We start from the raw sequence: 22,742 nt of genomic DNA on the forward strand, positions 1-22,742 counted from the left end.
GTTATAACAGCCTCTGTGCAAGGGGGTTTTAAGCAGCTGATGGTACATAAGTAAGTGAGACTTCTGAATGTGCATGCTGGACAAACCTTGTCCATTTCCTTCTGCAGTATCCAGCACTTGCCCACATTTAGGTAGATGGTCGCCTGGCCCAGCCGGTTTCCGATTTCAATCATGATGCACATAGAAGACTCGTATCTTGGGAACGCCCTCTGAGGGATATAGACATCCACATTACATACGGACATACAGACATACAGAACTTCTATTCTTCCCCGTCAAGTGACCCCCCCCCCCCCCCCCCCCCCCCCCCCCCCCCCCCCCCCCCCCCCCCCCCCCCCCCCCGCCTCCACAATGTAGAACAGTCTTTAAAAAAAAAAAAAAAAAAAACTGCATCGGCCCCTGAAAACTACACACCGTAAAAAGGCCCTGTATGCCAGATAATGAATTCAAGGCTGGAGGCAGGACTTACATCCGTGTCATTTCTGCAGCGGTGAATGTCAGCAAAGTTCAGGAGACACAGGGCTTGCAAAGGCCGATCCCCATGCTGCAAGGCAATCTTCATTGACTCCTGTATACGGGACATAAACAGAGGCAGTTTTCGTTAGTCTTTACATTTCCGTTTCAGTAGGCTGAATCTTGCCTTAATTGCCACACAAACTCTGAATCCGTTTATTAGGTCTTTGTTATGGATTTGATTTAAAAATTTGTTTTTTGTAGGGCTTTTGCGTTTATTTTTGACAGGACAGTGGAGGAGAGACAGGAAATGAGTAGGGAGAGAGACGGGGAAGGATCGGCAAATGACCCGGGCCAGAATCGATCCCGGGTCGCCAGTGTAGTAACCCCGTGCCCTACCGTTACAGTAGGCCATGGCAGGGGCTGGTATGAATTTTACCAAACAGTAAAAAAATGTAGAGTTAAATTCAAGACTGTTCTGAGAATATATGGTGCCAACTGATGTAGCATTAATTCAAGTCTTTGAGACCTTATCAGGGACCGTATCAGAGACATTATAGGCCTACAACAATGTCAATGAGTCTGGACTCCTGTGAGAGCCTTGAATCGCTCAAGTCAGTGATTCACTGACAGTTTTCATGTTCTTAGTCATAAAGAAAGCAAAAGCTTTGTCAAAAGGGTCTTTGGGGACAGATAATTGAACTCTGTGAAACAGGAAAGGGACATAAAAAAGGATCAAACAAATTAAGAAGGTCGATGTCTTTTGAAATTACCATTCAGAAGTGTAATATGAGGTGTTCTGTTGAAATCTAGCCATAGCCAGTTAGATCACATACAATGTCAGCTATAATTGCAAGGAAACTTGGAGGCAAAGGAGAATCAAAAATATTGCAAAAAATTTAGAACAACATGATAAACTGTTTCAAGCTGTACAGTAAGGAGGCACTTGAGGAACATGGGCTGTATGAGGGGTTGTCAGAGGAAAGCCATTACTACAAGAAAGCCACAAACTATTTTGCGTACAGTACTCAAAATAGCAAAGAGAGAAATGTCAAAGCGGCTGCAACAAAGTCATTTGGAAAAATCAGGCCAACATTGAGCTTTTTTCAGCCACTTTTAACACTACACTTGGAGAATAGTCAACAAGGCCTATGATGAAAGGTACACCATCCTCAGGTACACCAGACTTCAATATGAGGTTCTGGAAAGACACCCAAAGACATTATAGGAAACAGCCATTCTGCCATGAAGAATGGGCAGTTTTGCCATATAAAGAAATATTAACAGCCTTATCCACAACTACCACAAACGATTTCAAGCAGTCATTGGTGTTAAAGGAACAGTCCACCCTTTTTTGATTTTCACATATTTGCAGTATTATTCATGAATATGCATATCATTTCCGTCTAGGCTATGTGTTTCCATTACCTAGTTTAACAGTATAACCAAATTAAGCGTAGCGATGCAAGTCTATGGGGGCAAACAAAACATCATCAAATGTACTTATAAAGTACTTTAAAATGAATGTAAAATTCACCAGAGTGCAAAACAGCTATTTAATCCTGTCCTGTGATCACTTGTGGCTTGATGCTAATGCCCCCATTCACTTCCAGTGATTATGCTAAGCTATGCTAATAATACTGATCCAATAAATCTAAGTACTGAAAAACCTGAGAAGAAAATGATATGCACATTCATGAATAATGAAATACTGCAAATATGTGAAAATCAAAAAAGGGTGGACTGTTCCTTTAAAGGGGCAGTGCACATCATCAACAACTGGGGTACAGTATGTAAACATTTGATCATGGTCACATTGGGTAGTTTGCGTTGTGATTATGATTTTTAAACAGCAAACACAGTTAATTGCTAAAAAAAATGTCTTCAGTCAGTCACTAGCAATGAGTGAAAAAAAGATGTTGCATTATCATTCACATGCTTTGAGAAATCGCTAACAAAGCAGACATTCTGCCAGGGTATGTAGATATACTTTATGAGCAGCACTGTATGTGGCTTTGCATTGTTAATTCAACACTAAAGTGGAATGGGACTATATGCTCAGAATAGTGCTGAATTAACACTACATTTTACTGTGCACATATAGTAGATATGAAAAACCTGTAGTATCGGCTACAACAGAAGGATCATGTTTCCTGTCGGCTATGGCATTTCTAAAAATTCCCAACAGTGCTTATACGACAAAATGTCACACTTGTGCTCCGGCTGAGGCATACAAAATGTGCTAATCCCCCAGTCACATGTCACCATGACGATGGAATCCCTCAGCACGTTCTCAAAAGTGACACCTCCAACATTTCACACAAACACGTGGTGTCACTCGGTCTATACATACACACGCACGCACGTACACACGCACACACATGGATGCATGCACACAAACAAATACACACGTACGGATGTTCACATGCATGCATGCAAGCGCACGCACACGCACGCACGCACGCACGCACACACACACACACACACACACACAATACCAGTGTCATGACTTAAATGTATATTTCCTGCAGCATTATTAGACAGGGGTCTGGGCTAAGCCATGGGTCTCATTGTCACCTGTGTGACCCCTGGACTCAGTAGGAAGCTGCACTCCACCATATTTATATCACAAGGACACAGAGAAGCAGGGCCACCAATACCACACCAGCACAGCCCACAGCCAGCCAATCCCATAACTAAACTTCACAACCATCACAATAATCTATATATAAATAATATTAATATATTATAGTCACCAAAAGTTTTTTTTTCTTTTTTCGAATTTATTGATGATAGGACAGTATGAGAGGCGGACAGGAAGGGAATGATGAGAGAGATAGGGAGGGGTCGGCAAATGACCCTGGCCGGAATCGAACCCAGGTCGCCAGCATAGCAGCCCAGGGCTCTACCGTTAGAGCCACGGCAGGGCCAGAACTAGTCTCACTTTTATCGCTGCCAAAAAGGCACATTAACAACTTAAAGCACAAAAACATCATCAGCAACAGTATAAATATATACACTGTTAAACTAATACATTGTTGCAGCATCTTCAGCTTTTATTACAGCACTCAGTCTTTTTGGGTAAGAGTCTATCAGTGTGGCACATGTTCTTTGAAATCCAACTCCCATTGTCATTGTGACACAGCACTCCACAGCACACAAGTGAACACTGCACACTGCACACAACGAAATTGCATTTATGCCTCACCCGTGCAAGGCGGCAGCCCTCAGTGGCGCCCCATGGGGAGCAGTGCGGTGGGACGGTACCATGCTCAGGGTACCTCAGTCATGGAGGAGGATGGGGGAGAACACTGGTTGATTACTCCCCCCACCAACCTGGCGGGTCGGGAGTCGAACCGGCAACCTCTGGGATGCAAGTCTGACGCCCTAACCGCTTACCCATGACTGTTGATGTAGCCATATTTATCCAAAAGCACTCCAAATCTTCAGATCACCCCTCAGATGTTTGATAGGATTCAGGTCTGACCTCTGGCTGCCTGGGCCATTCCAAAACCTTTTCTTCTGGTGAGGCCTATTCTTTTGTTGATTTAGGCATGTGTGTACAGTAATTGTTATTCTGAAAGATTAAGTTGCTCTTCAACTTCAGTGTTCATTCCCTCCTCCCAGACTAAGGCCCAAGGTCCAGCAGAAGAAAAAACAGTGCAAAAAGCATGATGCTGCCACCAGCATACTTCACTCTAACCATGGTGATATTTAGGTTAGATGTTTAGCGCCAAACATACCTTTTAGAATTATGTTCGAAGTTCAAACTTTGTGGAGTAAATTTAGCATAAAGACAATATGTTTTGGACATAATTACAAAAGGTATGTTTGACACAAAGACAACACTGTACATCACCCAAATAATGCCATGCCTTAAGTGAAGCATGGTGGTGACAGCATCTTGCTTTGTGACTTCAGCTGGAACTGTGGTCTTAGTCAGGGAGGGGGAAATTATGAACAGTTCCACTGTGGTAGTGTTAGTGGCACAAAGCCTTCAGCGCCCTGTTAGAAAGTTGAAGATGAAAGGAACTTAATCTTTCAGAAAGACAATGCAAAAACATACAGAAAATCCATCTATCAAATGACTCGCACGCACACGCGCGCGGCACGCACACACACACAGCCTTCAATCAAAGACAATTTTGTATCATGGTAACATGTTATAATAACAATAAAGCTTTTCGAATCTTTGAAAGGAAAAAGCTCAGTTATTTAATGCAAGGGGAGGTGTAAAATAAGCACATGTCCACAAATGGAAAATGATTGCTTTTATTTCATCATCGCCACCTCCACTGACAAACACTGCTGCCAGTAACATATAACAGCTGACCATGACACCAGTGCCAGTAACATCCCTTACTTTATCAGCACACACGTAAGCACTGTAAATTAACATCCACCATTAACGTCTCAATGCACTAACTAGACAAGGCCCCAATTATACTGTAAGTTTGTTGTTACCCCACTCTACTGTGGCTTAACGGTTAAGCACTCGTCTGCTACTTGGCCAACCCAGGTTCATATCTGGCCTGCCCTTAGCTGACCCTTCCACGTCTCTCTCTCCCAAACGTTTCCTGTCTCTCTCTTCAACTGCCCTGTCAGTAATAAAGTCTAAAAGACTTTATGAATGTGGATGGCTGTGATATGTGTGGGTGGGTGTGTGATATTTGTATGTACTTGAATGTGTGGATAAACGTGTGTGGTTGGGGTACATGGATGTGTGGGTGGGTGGGTGAGGTTTCTGTGTTAAACGTGCACGGTGTAGGATGGTGGGCAGAGTAGCAGGCTTGTACGAAATTCTGAATTGAGTTGGGAATGACCCCAAAATTCCAATTCAATTCTTGAATTTCAATATGAATTGAATTGAAATTCCAAACAGGAAATGGAATTGCAATTCGAATGTGAATTGCAGGAAAGGGAATTTAAATTCTTTGAAATTCAAAGAAATTCAATGTAATGGCATAATATGAACACCAGGTGGTGGTGTAGATTAAATTCAAAGAAACTCAAAGTAATGAAAAATAGGAACACTAGATGGTGCTGTATATTACAGTATTTCTCAATTGGTTTTGTACATTTCTCGAATCTCTCTCGCAATTTGCAAAACATAATATTCATTCTCAAAACAACTTTAACAAATGGCAAAACGCTGTGGATGACCTGCAAAGCCGTGTCTCTTGCTCAAAATCCAGTTTGTCTTTCAAAACCAAGTTTTTCTGTCAATGAACGTGTCAGTGCCAGCAGAATGGTTAGTCATTGTGTCATAGTGTATGGACAAGCAAGTCAAATCGATCTGTCATGTTGTCAATTGACTAGTACACTCTTGAGGATCTTATCTGAAGCGAAATTTTGTTTAGATTTGATGGGAGATGTTGTAAATTCAACTTTATGTAACACTGATCAGCTAAGACTGGACTAGATTTACATTTAGAGTATGACCTATTTATTGACAGACATCTCATTGCAAAATAGAAAAAAGCCAACTCTGGTTGAGGTGTCAAAATGCGCCCTACCACCCCTTTTTAGTACTTGTTTTGCAGGCCCATGTGAATAAAAATATGGAACTGTAAAGCAAAATAAATTTAAAACAATGCACTGATATTATAAAGTGCACTTACTCGCTTGGGAAATTCTAGGGGAATTTTATAATTTTGCTTGGAGCATAATTATACAGGGCACATAAGGCATAGAGTAATGGAATGCAGTACAGTGCCTATTGTTGAATTACATGCCTGTTTTCTCTTTGAAATTTGATTCCTTTTTACTGCCTTTGATTAGAGACAGTCAATACTTACCTGCGAGCAATTTACCAATTCAGATCGTATTTATAGACAGAAATTCAATGGAAAATATACAGTGCTCGATGCATTATGACAGCTTAGTAAATCATTTTGCATGGCAAGATATATATTATACTAGTATAACTATGACCTAGGACCTACATGTTTTGGGGGGTGAGATAGTTTTGTGTATTCAGTGACAAAGCTTTTTGAGGGATATGACAAAAGCAATTGAGAACGTACAGAAAAGCTGAGAATTGTACACAACCATTGCATGGTGGACGAAAGCATTTGCTATATGCTGAAAACTATGAAAAACTGATTTTATCATGTGCACAGCTAACACCAGGAAGTTACAATTGAACAAAACGTTTTGAGAATGATTATTCTGTTGTGAGAAATGTACATAACCAATTGAGAAAAACTGTAATCAGTTTGTGTCTATTCCCGACACTGCAAGATGTAAGATTACTAGTACATCAGCACAACTGCCCGCTTAGGTGACCTGTTGGGCTGCTTCCTAGCTGTGCTTCAGGCATGATTTAGGTATGCTATTATGCAATTTTTAATATCTTATTACAAGTATTTTGAAGACACAAAGCTGTGTTTTCATACAATTATGGTTGTGTATGTTGGGTCTTTTTTAACACATTGTAATATTGGGTATTTGGTATGTGATTCCCATCCCTGTGATATAATCATGATTATTTCTCAGAGAGCACATTATAAAGTATCACAATCTCATTGACAGGTGGTTAGGATAACTTTCTCTGAATTGCAATGAGTTTCAATTCCATTTCCTGTCATAGAAAATTCATTTCAATTCCACTTCCTGAATTGCAGTGAGTTTCAAGTCCACTTCCTGAATTGCAATGAGTTTCAACAGAGAATCTCTAACAGGGAGAAGGCTCAGTCTCATTGGTTCCTATTGTAGCCAGTTAGCTTTGCATGCATACTGCAGTAACGAGCGTAGGCCAGTCCTTCATGTGGGAAAATGTATGGAATGGAAAGGGGAACCCATGCTAAATACATTGCTACTGCGATTTCCAGTCACAAATATCATCAACAAAACATTCCTGGTAAGCACTATGACTGTTGTTTAACAATAGGCTGTATTGACAAATCGTTCAGGTGTGTAGTTTTACAGCAGGTTAGAAGATTTCAACCTGTACTCGCTAGCATCGCGCTAATGTTTATGGGTTTGGCCCCATAAAAATTGGGCTTTGTGACCCAGTATATAATAATCTAGTGGCGCAAAATAATCGAAACGCTACTCAAATGGGGTCTTATTATTTCTAGCTTCGAACTTAATAGTAATATTTCAGGACAAAAAAATATAAAAAATCACAAAAATTATAATGGTAGAAAACTCCATTGACACCCATTCATTTTGCACTGGCCCGTGGTTAGGGTTAGCCAGTTGTGGCTAGTAGCTAGTTCCGTGAGTGAACACCCCCTGGTTTCAATTCCGTTTTGAATTCCATTTCCTGTAATTCCAATTCAATTCAATTCAACATCCTGTAGGGGTGGAGTCAATTCAATTCAAATTCAATTCCACTTCCTGAATTGAATTAAATTCAGAAATTCTGAATTTTGCACAAGCCTGCAGAGTAGGTATGAACTATGTAACTACAATCATTGAAACTGTGTTGCCTACTGCCAAATTTGATATTTTCATGAATATTTACTAAATAATATACTAATATTTACTAGTATGACCAAAGTAGAGTAAGTTTTGCAGATAAAAATGAGTATTTATGGAAAATCAAAATGGAGAACAAGGAGAAGATGTATGAAAAGTGCTATTTTCCCAGTCATAATGAATACTTAGAATTTCATGGTGGTGGTAAGTATTCGTGAAAAAGGTAAGATTTGTGAATGGGTGGCATGAATTCTGGAAAGAAACTGCTAAAGATATTACACAGTGCCCTTTATTTCCCTCCACACACCTGCGCACCATGGGCGACAGGGCATTTAGTGTTGTTGGCCCCAAACTTTGGAATTCACTCCCACTGTCTCTTCGTCAGTGTTCCACACTATCTACTTTTAAATCCAAGCTAAAGACACACCTTTTCATTTCTGCTTTTCCTCTTCATTGACAGGCACTTCCACTTTATTTTAATCATCAGTTTATTTTTAATTTTACATATTATTATTTTTTTTCCCCTCATTTTATTTTATTTTCAAATGCATTCTACTTCTTTTCTTACTTGAAAACATTAACTTTATTGTACTTTTATTTCTATTTTATTTTTGCATTTTAATTACTCTCCTATTGTTAATTCACTGAAGCTTTGTTTTACTTTCCCTACTGTTATGTATTTGTTTTGATTGTAAAGTGTCCTTGGGTATCTTGAAAGGCGCTCAAAAATAAAATTTATTATTATTATTATTATTATTAATTGTTTTACCAAAGGACTGTATAATTTCGTTGTACTTTACAGTAACAAATAACAGATCTTGTTGGCCATTAGGCCTACTTCAGGCGACTCTTGCATAGAGACAAGGAGTAATATGGTGTTTTGTAATTTAAAAACCCTTTATTTGAACTGGGGTACATAACTAAAAACGCCAACCGGTTTCAACCACACAGGGTCTTCATCAGGTCTATGCAAGAGTCGCCTGAAGTAGGCCTAACGGCCAACAAGTTTTGAAGAATGGACTTTGTCGTTTAACTTCAAGAACACCAGCATCGAGTATACTGTCTAACCGCAGAGATACACCAGCGGCGATCTGAGCGAGTCGAGCGACGGAAGTAATTGACTTTGTATTGAGTCGAGAGACAAAAGCGACTCTGGAGACTACAGCGATTTGCGCGCCGAGCGCGACAATTTGAAATTGAAATCTTTTCAACTTTTTATGACGCGGTTCGGCGACAAGCCGCGACAGCCAATGACTGTATAGAGGTCAGTAACCACAGCCAATGGGAATGCTTGAATGCTTTGCCTTCCGCCTGTACGGACATACTCTAGTCTCCTCAGTCTCTCGTATCTCTTGCTGCTACACTCTGTCGCTTGAGTCGCGTCGCCGCTGGTGTATCTCTGCGGTAACAAAGAAGAGCGCTCAGCATCTCTCCTTTATAACAAATAACAGATATTCTAAAAGATATTCTATATGCTATATCCTATATCCACCACTACCACCTGATGCACAGGAACAAATCACAGTAACTACAATTTCTTGGATCAGCAGCATTTGTCCAAATTTCAACCTCAATCTGAATGTATTTCATCACAAGCTATAAAAACAGAATATTGAACTAACCCTTTAAGATACACGTGAATGCGACATTTCATTTCACCTTGCAACCATACACATAGGCCTCTTTTTATTCCCATATTGGAAAATAAGGATCCAAAGCAAAGCATTTGCAGCCAAAGCAAAGCATTTGTGTCCACTATTGAACTAAGTGTGTAAATCCAACCATTTTTCCCGTATAAGGCCATTGGATAACTTGATATGTGCTGCGCGTCCAAGATCAAATGTGCTGCACTTAACACAACTTTTCTGTCACCTCAAAATAACTTAACACAACCTTTTGTTGAGGTCAACCACAGGAACCAAAAGAAAGCATGAAGCTATCATTAATGTACTGTAATTAAATGTTGTGGGCAACACTTCTGTGATAGCAGTCATTGGATATCACACACCCACATGGCACACAACACACAATCGTTGCTTTCCACAATGATGAAAGTGAAAGTCAGCTCAGTTAGTCACTGTGATAACACACTGAGCTTCACAGCATACAATGCATGCAACAACAGCAACAAAAAAACACTGTATTTCACACATGTGAAAAGGGTGCAGCCATGATAATGGCACCAGGGGATAAGTCTCCAATCCCATGAAGGAGGATGGAGGAGAGTATTGGTCACACTGGACACTTCACCCACCCACACGACGTCAGCAGAGAGACTAGAGAAGAGAGAGGTGCCAGTCAAACGGATGCCACACACGCCCCCTTAAGCAGACCGGACGTTTGACACCCATAGCACGTTGGCGTATCTCTGTATACAATCTCTTGTAACAGTATCAGGTTTCGAACCTGCAAGTCTGAACCCTTAACTGCTATGCAAGATGAACAACAATACTTTGAGTCTGGGCTACATCATTATGCTGCCCTCTCACAATTCAATTCATAGTGGCAAGGTAGAAACCGAGAACTGTGTTCGCAAGAAAATTAAGAAAGTTTTAATAATAGACTGGGACCAAAATCCTGAATTGTGACACCCGAAGGCATTTGAGAGACAAATTCGGTATATACGTAGTCTTCTTTTGTCAATTTGGGTGTGCTGAATTCAAATCTGCCATATGCTGAGCTGTATCTGGCCTCTGTTGACCTCTAGAGGTCATTGAACTTTGACCCTGAAAGCGTACCAACTGAGGACAGTTAATCAGGTTTTTAAGCATTTCATTTATTAATTTTAAGCTAAGTGATGATTTCAATTGACAAATGTATTTGTTTGGTTAATATTGGAATGCTAAACTCATGTTTACCTCGCAAAACAGGCTGTTATTATTAGTTAGTGATTATTACATCATTATTACTTCAAGGTAATCAAACATGGCCTGTTGTCCTATGCACTTAGCAGCATTCTTGTAAAAACATGAATTGTGTTGGCTCCTGACTCTGTATTAATCATCATTTAAGATGCAGGTGTAGTGTAGGGTGTTCTCAGTTTGACCTCATGTCATTGAGGTCATCTATAGGATATTTACACGCATGGAAACCAAAAAGAGTGTATGTTAGGATCCAAGTGTGATGGAATGTCTCTCGGATTCCACAATTTTAAATAATCTTTAGCACAAATGCAAATAGCAATAATGACGGATCAGGTTTAAAAGCACACAAATTCAGTCATATAGCCTGCCACTGGCTTCTGTAGGATAGAGGAAAGAGTGTTTTGACAGAATGACCAGCCAACAAAGGTATTCAATAGACAGAGATAAAGCACACCCACTGACAACACTGAAACCATGGCAGCTTTTTCACAGCTACCTGCTTTGCAATAGCCAGGGTATACAAATAATAGAGTGACTTAATTGAGATTGAGATATTCAGCAGCATACACAAATAGGCTACAGAATAAAGAACTCAAGCCAGTCAACAAGTTTCAAAGTGTTCTGTAAAAAAAGGCCGCGCAGTAGCTCGTATGGATTCTGGTGGCCTTAAAGATTGTGCAGTGTCCAGTGCACTAGATTACCACACACAAAGACACACACACACACACACACACACACACACACACACACACACACACACACACACACACACACACACACACACACGCACGCACGCACGCACGCACGCGCGCGCACACACACACACAAGGAAGGGCAATACATACATGGATAAATGGTGGTTGAGTAACTAGGCCCTTTAAAATGTTTTTGGGGCTTTTTGGGACCTTTATTTAGACAGGGTTGTTTAAGAGATGACAAGAAGTAAGTGGGAGAGAGCCAGGGTGGGGTTGGTAAATGACCCAGAACTGACTCAAACCCGGGTCTGCCGCGTATGGTCAGCTACAGTGTCTTACCGTGCTGCGCCATAGCACCCCCTCAGTCTTACTCCTGACAGTATAATTTACCAACATTTAACATTGCTAACACTTTTTTAGCATATTCAGCATACGTAGCATTGTTAGCATGATTAGCATAGTAGTTAGCAGGCATGCTAATATTTTTCTAACAAAGTGAAAATGAAATCACAGTGACAAATGTAATATTTATGGCAAATTAGCATATTAACATGTTAGCATTGCTAGCATGTCTGCTAGTTAGTATCCTTGGGCTTGTTCGTGATGGACCAGTGCTGCTTTTACTCTGCAGCGTGCATGCAAACCTTGTCATTTCACTGCATTCTGGTTAAAATCTGACCAGTATGCATTGAAATGGCAAAGTGTGCATGCGCACTGCAGAGCAAAAGCAGCATTGTTCCATCAAAAATGAGCCCCTTAGTTAAAGTTCAATGACCCCTAGGGGTCAATAGCGGCCAGATAGAGCTCGGCATATGGCAGATTTGAATTCAGCACACCCAAATTGACAAAAGAAGACTATTTGCCGACTTTGTCTCACAAATGCCTTGAGCTCCTTAAATAAGCCCTTTTTTGAATTCTGGTCCCAGTCTATAAAGGATAGGACACAATACATTCTTTCATTATTGTGTCCGTCAATTTAAAGGTGCACTGTGTAAAATTGTGGCCAGAGTAGGTATTGCAACTATGCTGCTCATTGAAACTGTGCTGCCTATTGCCAAATTTGATCTTTTCATGAATATTAATAAATAATAAACCAATATTTACTAATATGACCAAGGACGGTAAGTTTTGCAGCAAAAAATTAAATGCAATTAAATGCAATCATGTAAATGCAGTTTTCCCAGTCATAATACTTTGAATTAATTTAATGGTGTAGGCAAGTATTTCTTAGAAGATAACATTTGTGAATGAACTACTAAAAATATTACACAGTGCACCTTTAAGTCACACAGATCATTTTGATGTTGTTTGAGAGCTCTTCTCTGTCTTCACATATTATACAACACCATGGAAAACAATAATTGTGTGGGTATGAATTAAGAGATAATGAAATATTAAAACAAGAATGTCCAGTAAAGCAAGTGCTATGCTCTGAAGTAAGACTTTCTTAGTCTGTTTTTCTCACAATATTGGGGCCAGTTTCACAAAAATCAGCTCTGGGGTTCTATGTGTTAGATACAAAAAAGGAAATGTTAGATTCAAATGCTACCAATTTTAAAAACAATGTCATGTTCACTGTAAACATTTCAATGACCAACTTAACAAATCAGTCAAATACATTTCTCGACTCTTCACACAGACTAAACAGATGTCTCTTACTCTATGTGTTTTTCCTGTGTTTTTACATCAGGCTGCAGCCCCAACCTCTCATGGGGGCATTTTCCAGACTAATCAATGTACCCCCCCCCCCCCCCCAAAATAGTTTGACCTTCATGTTTGCAATGTACATATACCCCTGTATTATTATGCTCCGTGCAATAGGCAACTAACCACAAAGTGTATGTGACTAGCCCAGGGCTGTCTCAGGAAACCCTTGGGCAGAGTTATGTATGAATTATTGTATTTGTACCATTATTTTGTCATCTGTACCATGCACAATCAACAGTGCGAAATTTCAGCTTTCATTCAGTTGCCTTAAAGTCCCTCCTTTACTCTCTCTTTCTCTCTCTCTCTCTCTGACCACTAAGAGCCAAGACCTATTTAAAAGGCTCCCATAGCCACATGCAGGCAAGGCAACCACACTCCCACACAACCTGCAGGGCATTGCTCCACAGTGGCACAGATCTCCAAATGTGTATTATCAGTTGTAAAAGATTGGCAATGACGGAGTCGTAGTGCATTACTAAAGGCTCTGTGTTGTCATAGTAAAGTAGCCTAGTACTATGGCAATTAACCTTTCAATGACTTACAGCGTGCCTCAGGTAAAGCGTACAATAAAGGACTACAGCAAAACCATGAACTTCGTATTTAATCACACTGAACACAAGTGCTGGCATCACTGCACCAAAGAAATGACTGCCAACAATGAAATGAAATGACGAGAGCACTGCCAACATGGCATCTGTCCTTGCTATTCGTACTACCCACCGGCACTAGCATCACTGGCATTCTCTTCCTCCTCCTCCCCTCTGGCAGGCGCTGCAGATCCCTGCACACCAGGCACCAGCTGCACAACTTCCAGACACAAAAACAGTGTCTTTCCCTCTGCCATCACTCTCCTGGTGTGCGTTGCAATATGCGACCTTGCCTCTTCCACTTGCGCTTGTCTCCTCATCCCGCCTCCTGGCCCCTCCTCCGTGGTGAAAACGATAAAGTTTCCCAGCTGTCAAGCTTGCCACAACAACTTTTGAGGGACTGTTTTTCATTCACCATCCCAATTGCAAATGAGAAAAAGACTCTACAATTGAGCTTTTGCAAGATATTGAAATATAATGCTGTTGTCAGTGATGTCATCATGACATATTACTTCCTGGTACGAGGAGAGAAGCAAGTGGAGGAGGCAAGTGGAGGAGGGAAGGTCGCATATTGCAACGCACTCCTGAACAGCAGATAAGTTTATCACTACCTGACCATGAGCTCAACTCAACCCACACAAACTTTACAAGCACCTTGAGCAATTTCTTTTTGCACTGCTTTTTGCCATCATCGTTATTTTTTTTTATATTTTTGCATTTTTTTAGAGAAATCTACTGAGGACTGCAGACAAATTCCTTGTGTATGTGATTATACTTAATAAAGCTCAAATTCAAATGCTGGATCTGATACAGAAAAGCACCGTTGACACTACCGACGCCACCATGATGAACATAGAAACATAGTGACGAAAATAGCTATTCTAACTGAACAAAATACAGTGATAATCTATCTATTTCTGACTTGCATTAACACCCAGTCCAAATAGAGTGATCCTTACTTTCTGTCATGATCTGTCTAATGGCCCCTTGAGAAAGGCCCACGTGCTGTTTTGTAGGTCTGAATTGGAGTCACATGCTGGGGTCAACACAGTGCTGGACTGGGACAAAAATCAGGCCGGGCACTTTTGGCCAAGATCGGTCTGCCAGGCATTGAGAGAGAAAATGAGGCCTGTGGCAACATGTTTAGTCATCTATTACGAGCTATTTTGACCACAACAGACAAAATTGATATTTAAATGAGACTCTGGCAGATCAGCTGTAGTGGCATGAGGACTGATACCACTACATTGAGGGGAGGACCAGGCCAAAATCCTCAACAGTCCACCGGGCAAATGCTCTGTATGCCTTATGGACAATCCAGCTATGGGTAAACAGTAAGACTGCCAGGCCTTACCTCACAGCATTCCATGGCGTCGGGCAGACGGTCCAGCTTCCGGTAGGCCACAGACATGTGGTACTGGCTCATGGCCCGATACTTTAGACTCCAGCCCTTGCCGTAGTCGTTCACAAGTTCTGCTGCTTTGCAAGGAAAGAAAAGAGCCTTTTCGTAATCCTACATGGGAATAGAGAAATGGAAATAGAAAGACAGAGAGAAAAAGAGGGGCAGAGACAGAGACACAGAAGAGGGGCGGGGGTGTCAAACAACAGGAGAGGTAGACATAGAAAAGGGGGCAGGCGGACAGGCAGAGCGAGGGAAGTAATACAGCAAGACAATAGATCTCGCAGCCATCTGCCTCCCATAGATCAAGAGGGATTAACTTAAATTGTATCCCTTTTTAGTTTGAACATTTTTCAGATGGGCCAAACATGCCATGAGAATGACTCCAGTGAATGAATTCAACCCATTCAACCAATGTTTGACTTTAATAATACAACAAATAGTCAACTGATGATGTTATTCTATTTGCCCTGACTCACATGGACAGTTGTAAAACTAGGCAAGGACAGAGTATAGTCTATATTTCGTCATGGGTTTGTATGACATATGAGGACATTCTATGCGTGCCTTCCTTGGTCAGACCAAACACCCCGACTCATCCAAAGAGGCCTAGGGATTAACGTCTACAAGTCTACGATGTCAAGGTGAGTACAAAAGTCTATATCAGGCCTAGTCATCTGCGTTGGGCCCACTACATCTGACATGCTAGCAATTTGTGTTACAAGTTTAACTTTTTTGTAACATAGAATGGACGTGTGAGTGTGCATACCATGATACGTTCAAGAAGTATGCAGCCACCCATACGATTTGTGTTTCCAAAGGGACGCTAAATTTAGATTATTTTGTCATGACAGTGTGTGGGGTACAAGAGCAGGCTAATCTCTTGTCAGAGACTAAAAGGCCATAGTAAATTCGTCTCACAACTCTTCACAACACAAGATGGTTTTAAAGCAAGTGGTTCATAGGTGTTTTACGACAAAACGTGAATGACAAAACATCAGGATGAAAGACAACATTTGTGCAGAAGTACAACAATGATAACTACGCTATCTTGTGTAAGAAGAATAAATTATGTGAGAGGTTATGAATCATGCGGGTGTTGATGGCGTCATCAGATCCTACAGTACAGTGGGGAGACTCTACAGTTTGTTGTGTGTTTGGGTGAGTGTGTACTCTACTTAACCATGCGCTAATCTAGGATACTTCACATAAAAAAACAGTAGGTCTAACCCTACTTGACATATACAGTACATTTATTGTCCTGCATATTTCCTCTGCACTTTGTATCTGCAAATGTTATACGTATGCTATGATTATGTCCTCGACATACGTCCTTATAAGTCGCTTGGGATAAAACCAGTTGCCAAAATTTAATATAATGAGGAGGAAGGGTGCAAAGTAGGGAGGTTGCAGTATGAAAATTTACTTTCAGTAATTGTGACCAAAATGTAGACAAATTAAATGGTTCAGTAATCTACCATGATTCAAGTTTTGAAGTTGGGCTGCAAGACGCAACACATTCTTACAGTTTAACGGTATATCGGTTACCGTGACACTACTAGTGCAGACAAGTAATATTGAAATTTGTAATGGATTATATGAGAAAAACCTGTGAGGCCAGACTTGATCATGACAAATTTCAGCCAACCATAATCAAGGAAACAAACTAGTTCATATGCAGAAGGGTGTTGCTGTAAGAAAGTAGATTTCTTCTTGGAACTTGTTGAGGTTGGATGAGGAATGAAACATCTTAGTTCTCCAAGAAGAAATCCAGGTTACACTTTACTTGACACCATTGTCATACGTATGACATAACAGTGTCAAAACAGTGTCATGACGCAGTCATGAACAAGTCATTAACATAATTTTAATGTCATAGTTTTATGGTCATGAAAAATCGACATTGTTAGGCCTGTCTTTACCATAACCGAATTTCACCTAATGACAAAGTCATAAAATGTTTTTGATATGGATAGAATGTTTATGACACATGCGTGACAGTATTATGACAATGTTATGACACTGTTATGTCATACGTATGACACCGGCGTCAAGTAAAGTGTTACCGAAATCCATTTGCTTTTTCCCCCATGGAAATTGAGTATGATAATGTGCTATATAAATACTTTGATTGATTGATTGATTGATTGATTGATTGATTGATATCTTACCTTGAGTACCACATAGAAGCTGCCAAGGCTGCAGCAGACGCGGCACTCCAGCATCTTGTCGTCGTTGTTGTGTGCGTAGCGCAGCGCCTTCTCGTAGCTCTCCAGGGACTTCTGGAAGACGCTCAGGCCCAGGTATGCGTTGCCCATGCTGAGGCACACCTGGCCATTGAGCTGCAAGCTGACCGTGGTGCCCTGCATGTTCAGGCAAGTCTTGCAGTAGGAGATGGTGTTCTGGAAGTCACAGAGTTTCTCGTTGCTGCGAGCCAGATTCAGGTAACCTTCTGTCAGGTAGTCGGGGTCTTCCATGTCCCTGGCTGTGTCTATCTGCGCCAGTGCATACTGGAACAGGAAGTGATTGTAGGTTAGTGTGTGCACGTGTGTGTGCACGTGTGTGTTTGTGCGCATACATGCAGCCAAGTGATTACATTAAGTTCTCTGTGGTTTCAGTCACTTTTCCCGCAGCTACTGGACCCAACATACAGTCCTGTGAAAAAGTATTTTCCCCCTTACTGATTTCTTACATTTTCTTGCATATTTGTCATTCTTAAGCTTTTCATATCAAAGCCTTAAATGGTTGACAGATATCACTTCAAAGTAAACACAAAACATGTATTAAGAATGTTTTAAGAGGCAATTTAAGGGGGGAAGCTACCTGAACCTGCATGGCCCCATGTGTATTAGTAAATGCCCAGTATACCTTTAAGTGGTTGAACCACCATCAGCAGCAACAACTTCAGGCTTTCACAATGCTGTTTTTGCATACTCTTCTTGAAGAATTGTTTGAAATCAGCCACAGTGTGTAGTAGGGCTTCCAAATATGAGCGCAAATGAGTGGTCACAAACTGATGGCTGGATATTATGCTTACGGATTTGTTTGAAGAGAGCAAAATATTTCTAGGGATTATCAATATGCTTTTGGCTCACTTGAGTTGATAAGATGTTGTTCTGTGCTCTATGCTGACCTCTTGGACCCACCGTCACTGTATTCTTGGGTAATTTAAATATGACAGCCACTCTTTCTTCCTTTATGGATAATGGCTGTCTGATATGGCCAACAACACATTGTCAAACAGGTTCTGTTAAAATTACCTCTCGATTTGATAGGTCTGGTAGCAATCAGACCTGGGTAGCTGTGAAATATAACCCAGTCGTCTACAATAATATGACTAATCACACTTACCACCACATCATTTAACAAGGGGGAATTACTTTCTTACACAGACCTAACACAGAACATTTGCATTTTATGTTTACTTGTGTTTTAATTGTAAAGTATTTACATTTGTTGATTGATCTGGAAAGGTTAAGTGAGACAAATGTGCAAAAAAGTAACAAAATCAGTAAGGGGGGAAATACTTTTTCACATCACTGTATGTACATTTTTGTAGTGTTTAGCTGTCATTTAGCAAGCTCAGGTCCTAATGAGAGAGTGCACCCACTGCAATGCAAAGGAAAGGGTGCCAAATATGCAATTCAGCATCTTTTGAATCAAGGACTACACATAACGAATAGACACGTGGGGAGAGAAAATGCAACTATTACACTGACATTGAAAGGTTAGTTAAACAAGTGAGGTTGTTCAATACATATTGTAACCACGCTAATTTGTTAATGAAGTCTTCAGCTATTGGAAAGAGGAAGAGTTCCTGTAAGTAAGGAGGTGTATGTCAACAGCGTACTCAGAGTTACAGATCAGGTTGCAAGAGACTCCATATCCCCCTGTCCTACGGAAGCTACAAATTATAGTTTGTTCCTGAAGATGCTTTGGCTACCAGTTACTTCAAGGAGCATGTTTATGTTTATTCCCAATTCACCATGCAAATTTCATGGCACATGGCACAGTTCATGTAGGCCTACATCAACTTGTACATCAACCATTCTAAAAGGACAGTCAAAACTCACAGCCGGATCATAATTTCATGCTTGTATTTTCTTTTCTACTTTTATTTTCAGGTTCTTTGACAATAGTAGACGTCTTTTTTCCAATAACAAACAAACTAGTAAAATCTCTTGATTCTCTTCCCTGTAATGTAATGTAACAAAGTAAGAATATTAACTTAACACCACTTAAAATGCCGTCACCTCACTTCCAAACAACTCAAGAGGAGCATAGATTACACTTCACAGATTATGTTCCCACAGCCCAGTATCAGCGTACAAGCCCTCAGTGTATTGCATAATGCGTTTCACTGGACCTCCAAAGAAACCCCTGGACACTCACTGGAATCTGACTGGGAAGATTAGTAAGAAGACTTGACTGGAGCCTACCTTAAGCATCTCCTTGTACTTGCCCATCTCTGAGTGGGCTGTGATCAGACAGCCCAAGACCCGAAACTTCCCTCCAGGGTCCGTGTTCTTCTCCAGCACCTTTGTCCAAACGTGCAGGGCCTTTTCCCTCTGGTTGGACTGGTAGAGTTTCAGCCCCTTCTCAATCTGCTGCTTGGCTTGCTCCTGGCCCATGTCTAAGAGCTGTCTGAGAAGGGCGTGCATCTGCCCAGGCCAGCCAGTCGTGCTGCTCACAGGAAAGAACACACAGGGGGAGCGCAGGGCAGCAGCCAAGTCTCAGTCTCGTCTCTCCTAGTCTTGGCACCACCGGCAGGCCACCACCGCAACACCACAACGGTGATGGAACCCGCGGATGGTTCCCGTCCTCCCCCTGACAATCAGAACACCATAGTTCCCAACTACTGGCTCCTAGTCCCAGTCAGAATTATTGGTCTCTGAGAAAACACAAGGGGCACAGCACGGAGCGGAGCAGAGTGGCGGTAGGGGAAATGAATCCTGAACGCACAGGAGAGAGGTTGCTGGCAACGGTGTCCCAGAATATCTCCTAGCTCCACACCCCAACAGAGGGGAATGGTGTGTGGCTGTCTCACCCACTCAGACCCTGCTACACCCCCCCCCCTTTCTCCCCCTTTCCCTCCCCTCCATGCCTCCCTCCCCCACACAGGCTCTCTCTGCCGCCGCAGATGGCCCTGTCACTCTGGACCATGTGTCCCTCTGGAATCTCAGCTCAACCCTCTCAAAAGTCCCCAAGGTCACAACAGGAGTCACTCCATCCAGGCTCCCCCCCTCTCTCTAAACAACAATGAAAAAAACACTATCACAGGTTAATCCACAAACGTGAGCGTCAGAATTGAGGAACATTAGAAAAACAATGTGTCCAGTCCAGGCGGACAGGGTGGATGTGGATACTTCAGAGACTTATCTATAAATAGACAATAGCTATTTCACAACATTGAAGCAGAGCAAGGCGAACTCTCCTCGCGGAGGTTGTAAGTTCCTGGTGCCGCCACCCCCCCCACCCCTCCCACCATGTCAGCAACTGGTGCCTAGAATAGTCCACAAAGTCTGGTATGCTGCGGGACTTGAGTTACAGCTCCAGAGCTTCTTCAAGCACATCAATGGGACGGCATCGTGGGTCTGGCAAGAGGGTTTTTCTCTCCTTCCCGCCCTCTTCATGCTCTCTCTCTCTCTCTCGCTCGCTCTAGCCCCCTCACACCCTGCATCAATGATACAAATAGGAGCTTTTACTGCCTTGCCATTCATGAGATGGCTTACCTTTCCAAACACACGTCTCTGAGGTTTTGCGACAGCTCTTTGTCGCGACACAACTCAGAGCTGTGTTGACACAAGGAATTTACTTGGGCCTCTGCTATTTATAGTATCTTCAAATCCCACTAAAATGTGTGTTTTTTTTAGTTTTTGTCAGCCAAGTACATGCAACCAAGTCATCTGTTAAGTGTTGGAAAACAATGAATTAAAATAATGGTATATCAAAGATTACAGCTCAGTTAAGTATAATGATGGTTAGGAAAACGCATCATCATCATCATCATCATCACTATTACAGTGCAATCCAATGCAGTATTTTATCATCCCCTTCTATTTCTCCATTTTCCCTCTGAGCTACACATCAGTCACATCTTAATTAGTACACATCTTAATTCAATAACCTGAACATTACATCGTACAGTACATGTTCAGGCCTAGCAAGGTTAGTGCCAGTCCATGTGTAAAACGATTGTTTCGTGCTCCCTTAAGCATGTTTTTAACATTTGAGCCTGATAAGTCTAACCTTTGTCATCTTGATGCCTGTGCCATCAAGAAAGGAAAAAAAACATGAATGGAATTATCTGTTCATTTTCTATATTCAGCTAGACAGCTGTGCTCATTCTTTGAACACATACTGCAGTTGGACCTAAACCTGACACTAAACGTTTCAGTGATTGCTGATGCCCAAAAAGACTTAGGCCTAACATATTTTGCATGATCATGTGATGTGTATGTTTTTACATGTTTGTAAATAAGGAAGTCATTGTATCAGAATGGTTTGGAGAGCACGAGACACATTTTTACACATGGGTTGGCCACCACAGAGTCCAGACCTCGACCTCATTGAGAATCTTTGAGATGTGCTGGAGAAAGCTTTGGGCAGCATTCAAACTCTACCATACAGGGCTTGACACTGGCACCGGCCAACCAGCCAAATGCTGGTCAAACTTGGCTTTGGCTAGTAATACTTTCAGTGTCACTAGCCAACTTGGCTGGCAGCTTATTCCTTGGTATGACATACACATCATAGTATCTTATATTCTGCTGTTTGCCCCTTGTGTATCAATTGTTTGTATTTAAGTTCAAGAAAAAGCTCAGTAACTCAGTTTCTATTTGATTGATATACTTTCATGTAGAAAGCTGTACACTCATCTTGCTTTAGCACCTCATCTTCTGAGGTTAGACATACACCATCATGATAAAGAAAAAAAACAATGTAAAATCTGTGACTAGTGTAATACCTGAATGGCTAGTGACTCGGGAAAACCACTAGCCACAGTGGCCGGTGGGTAAAAAGTTAATGTCAAGCCCTGCTACCATAATCAATCAATACAAGAGCTTGGTGAAAACTTGATGCAACACTAAATGGAACTGAATCCAGACATGGCAGAAGAGTATTGAAACAATTCAACGCAGATTGTGTGCCGTAATTGAAGCTAAAGGCAGTCCAATATCATATTGGTGCGTGTGTGTGTGAGAGTGAGACCTTTTTTTGGTGGGGACTTTTTTGGCAGTGAATTTCTCACACGTGTTAATCACTATCTGTAAAACATCCTCTTTTTTTTTACTCTTTCTTTTTTTGCATCGTCAATTTATGAGCACATTTTCTAAACACATGCTTTGCATATGTTTCATCTTCCCAGGGTCCAGTGTGATCATGTTAGTGTTGCTTCAAGACAGATTTTCTTATGGCATGTCTATTCATTCCACAATATTCATTCGGGGCAGATTTTGCAAGGGTTTTTTTTTTAGCCCATGGAAGCGGTCAGGAGAATCCTTGTTTGCCTTTTACTGACATTCAAGCATCATTGAATTATATGTGATGTCTGTGTGGTTACCAACAGACATAGAGTATAGACATACAGCATAAACTATATGGGGTTACC

General features: G+C 41.3%; 1 protein-coding gene across 1 annotated transcript in view; it reads right to left on the bottom strand.

Annotated features, from left to right (window-relative positions):
• The window catches only part of rapsn (receptor-associated protein of the synapse, 43kD), a 31,978-nt gene extending 11,838 nt beyond the window's left edge, over positions 1-20,140 (bottom strand). Inside the window, exons 1-5 of the mRNA XM_063196287.1 lie at positions 19,570-20,140; positions 17,302-17,640; positions 15,086-15,244; positions 470-568; positions 87-209 (exon numbers count right to left, since the gene is read on the bottom strand). Coding sequence (XP_063052357.1) covers positions 87-209; positions 470-568; positions 15,086-15,244; positions 17,302-17,640; positions 19,570-19,791 — 942 coding nt within the window. The 5' untranslated portion in view covers positions 19,792-20,140. The remainder of the gene's footprint in view (positions 1-86; positions 210-469; positions 569-15,085; positions 15,245-17,301; positions 17,641-19,569) is intronic.
• Between the last annotated feature and the right edge of the window lie 2,602 nt (positions 20,141-22,742).

This window comes from Engraulis encrasicolus, chromosome 4 (assembly GCF_034702125.1).
Source record: "Engraulis encrasicolus isolate BLACKSEA-1 chromosome 4, IST_EnEncr_1.0, whole genome shotgun sequence".
In the NCBI taxonomy this organism is placed as follows: domain Eukaryota; kingdom Metazoa; phylum Chordata; class Actinopteri; order Clupeiformes; family Engraulidae; genus Engraulis; species Engraulis encrasicolus.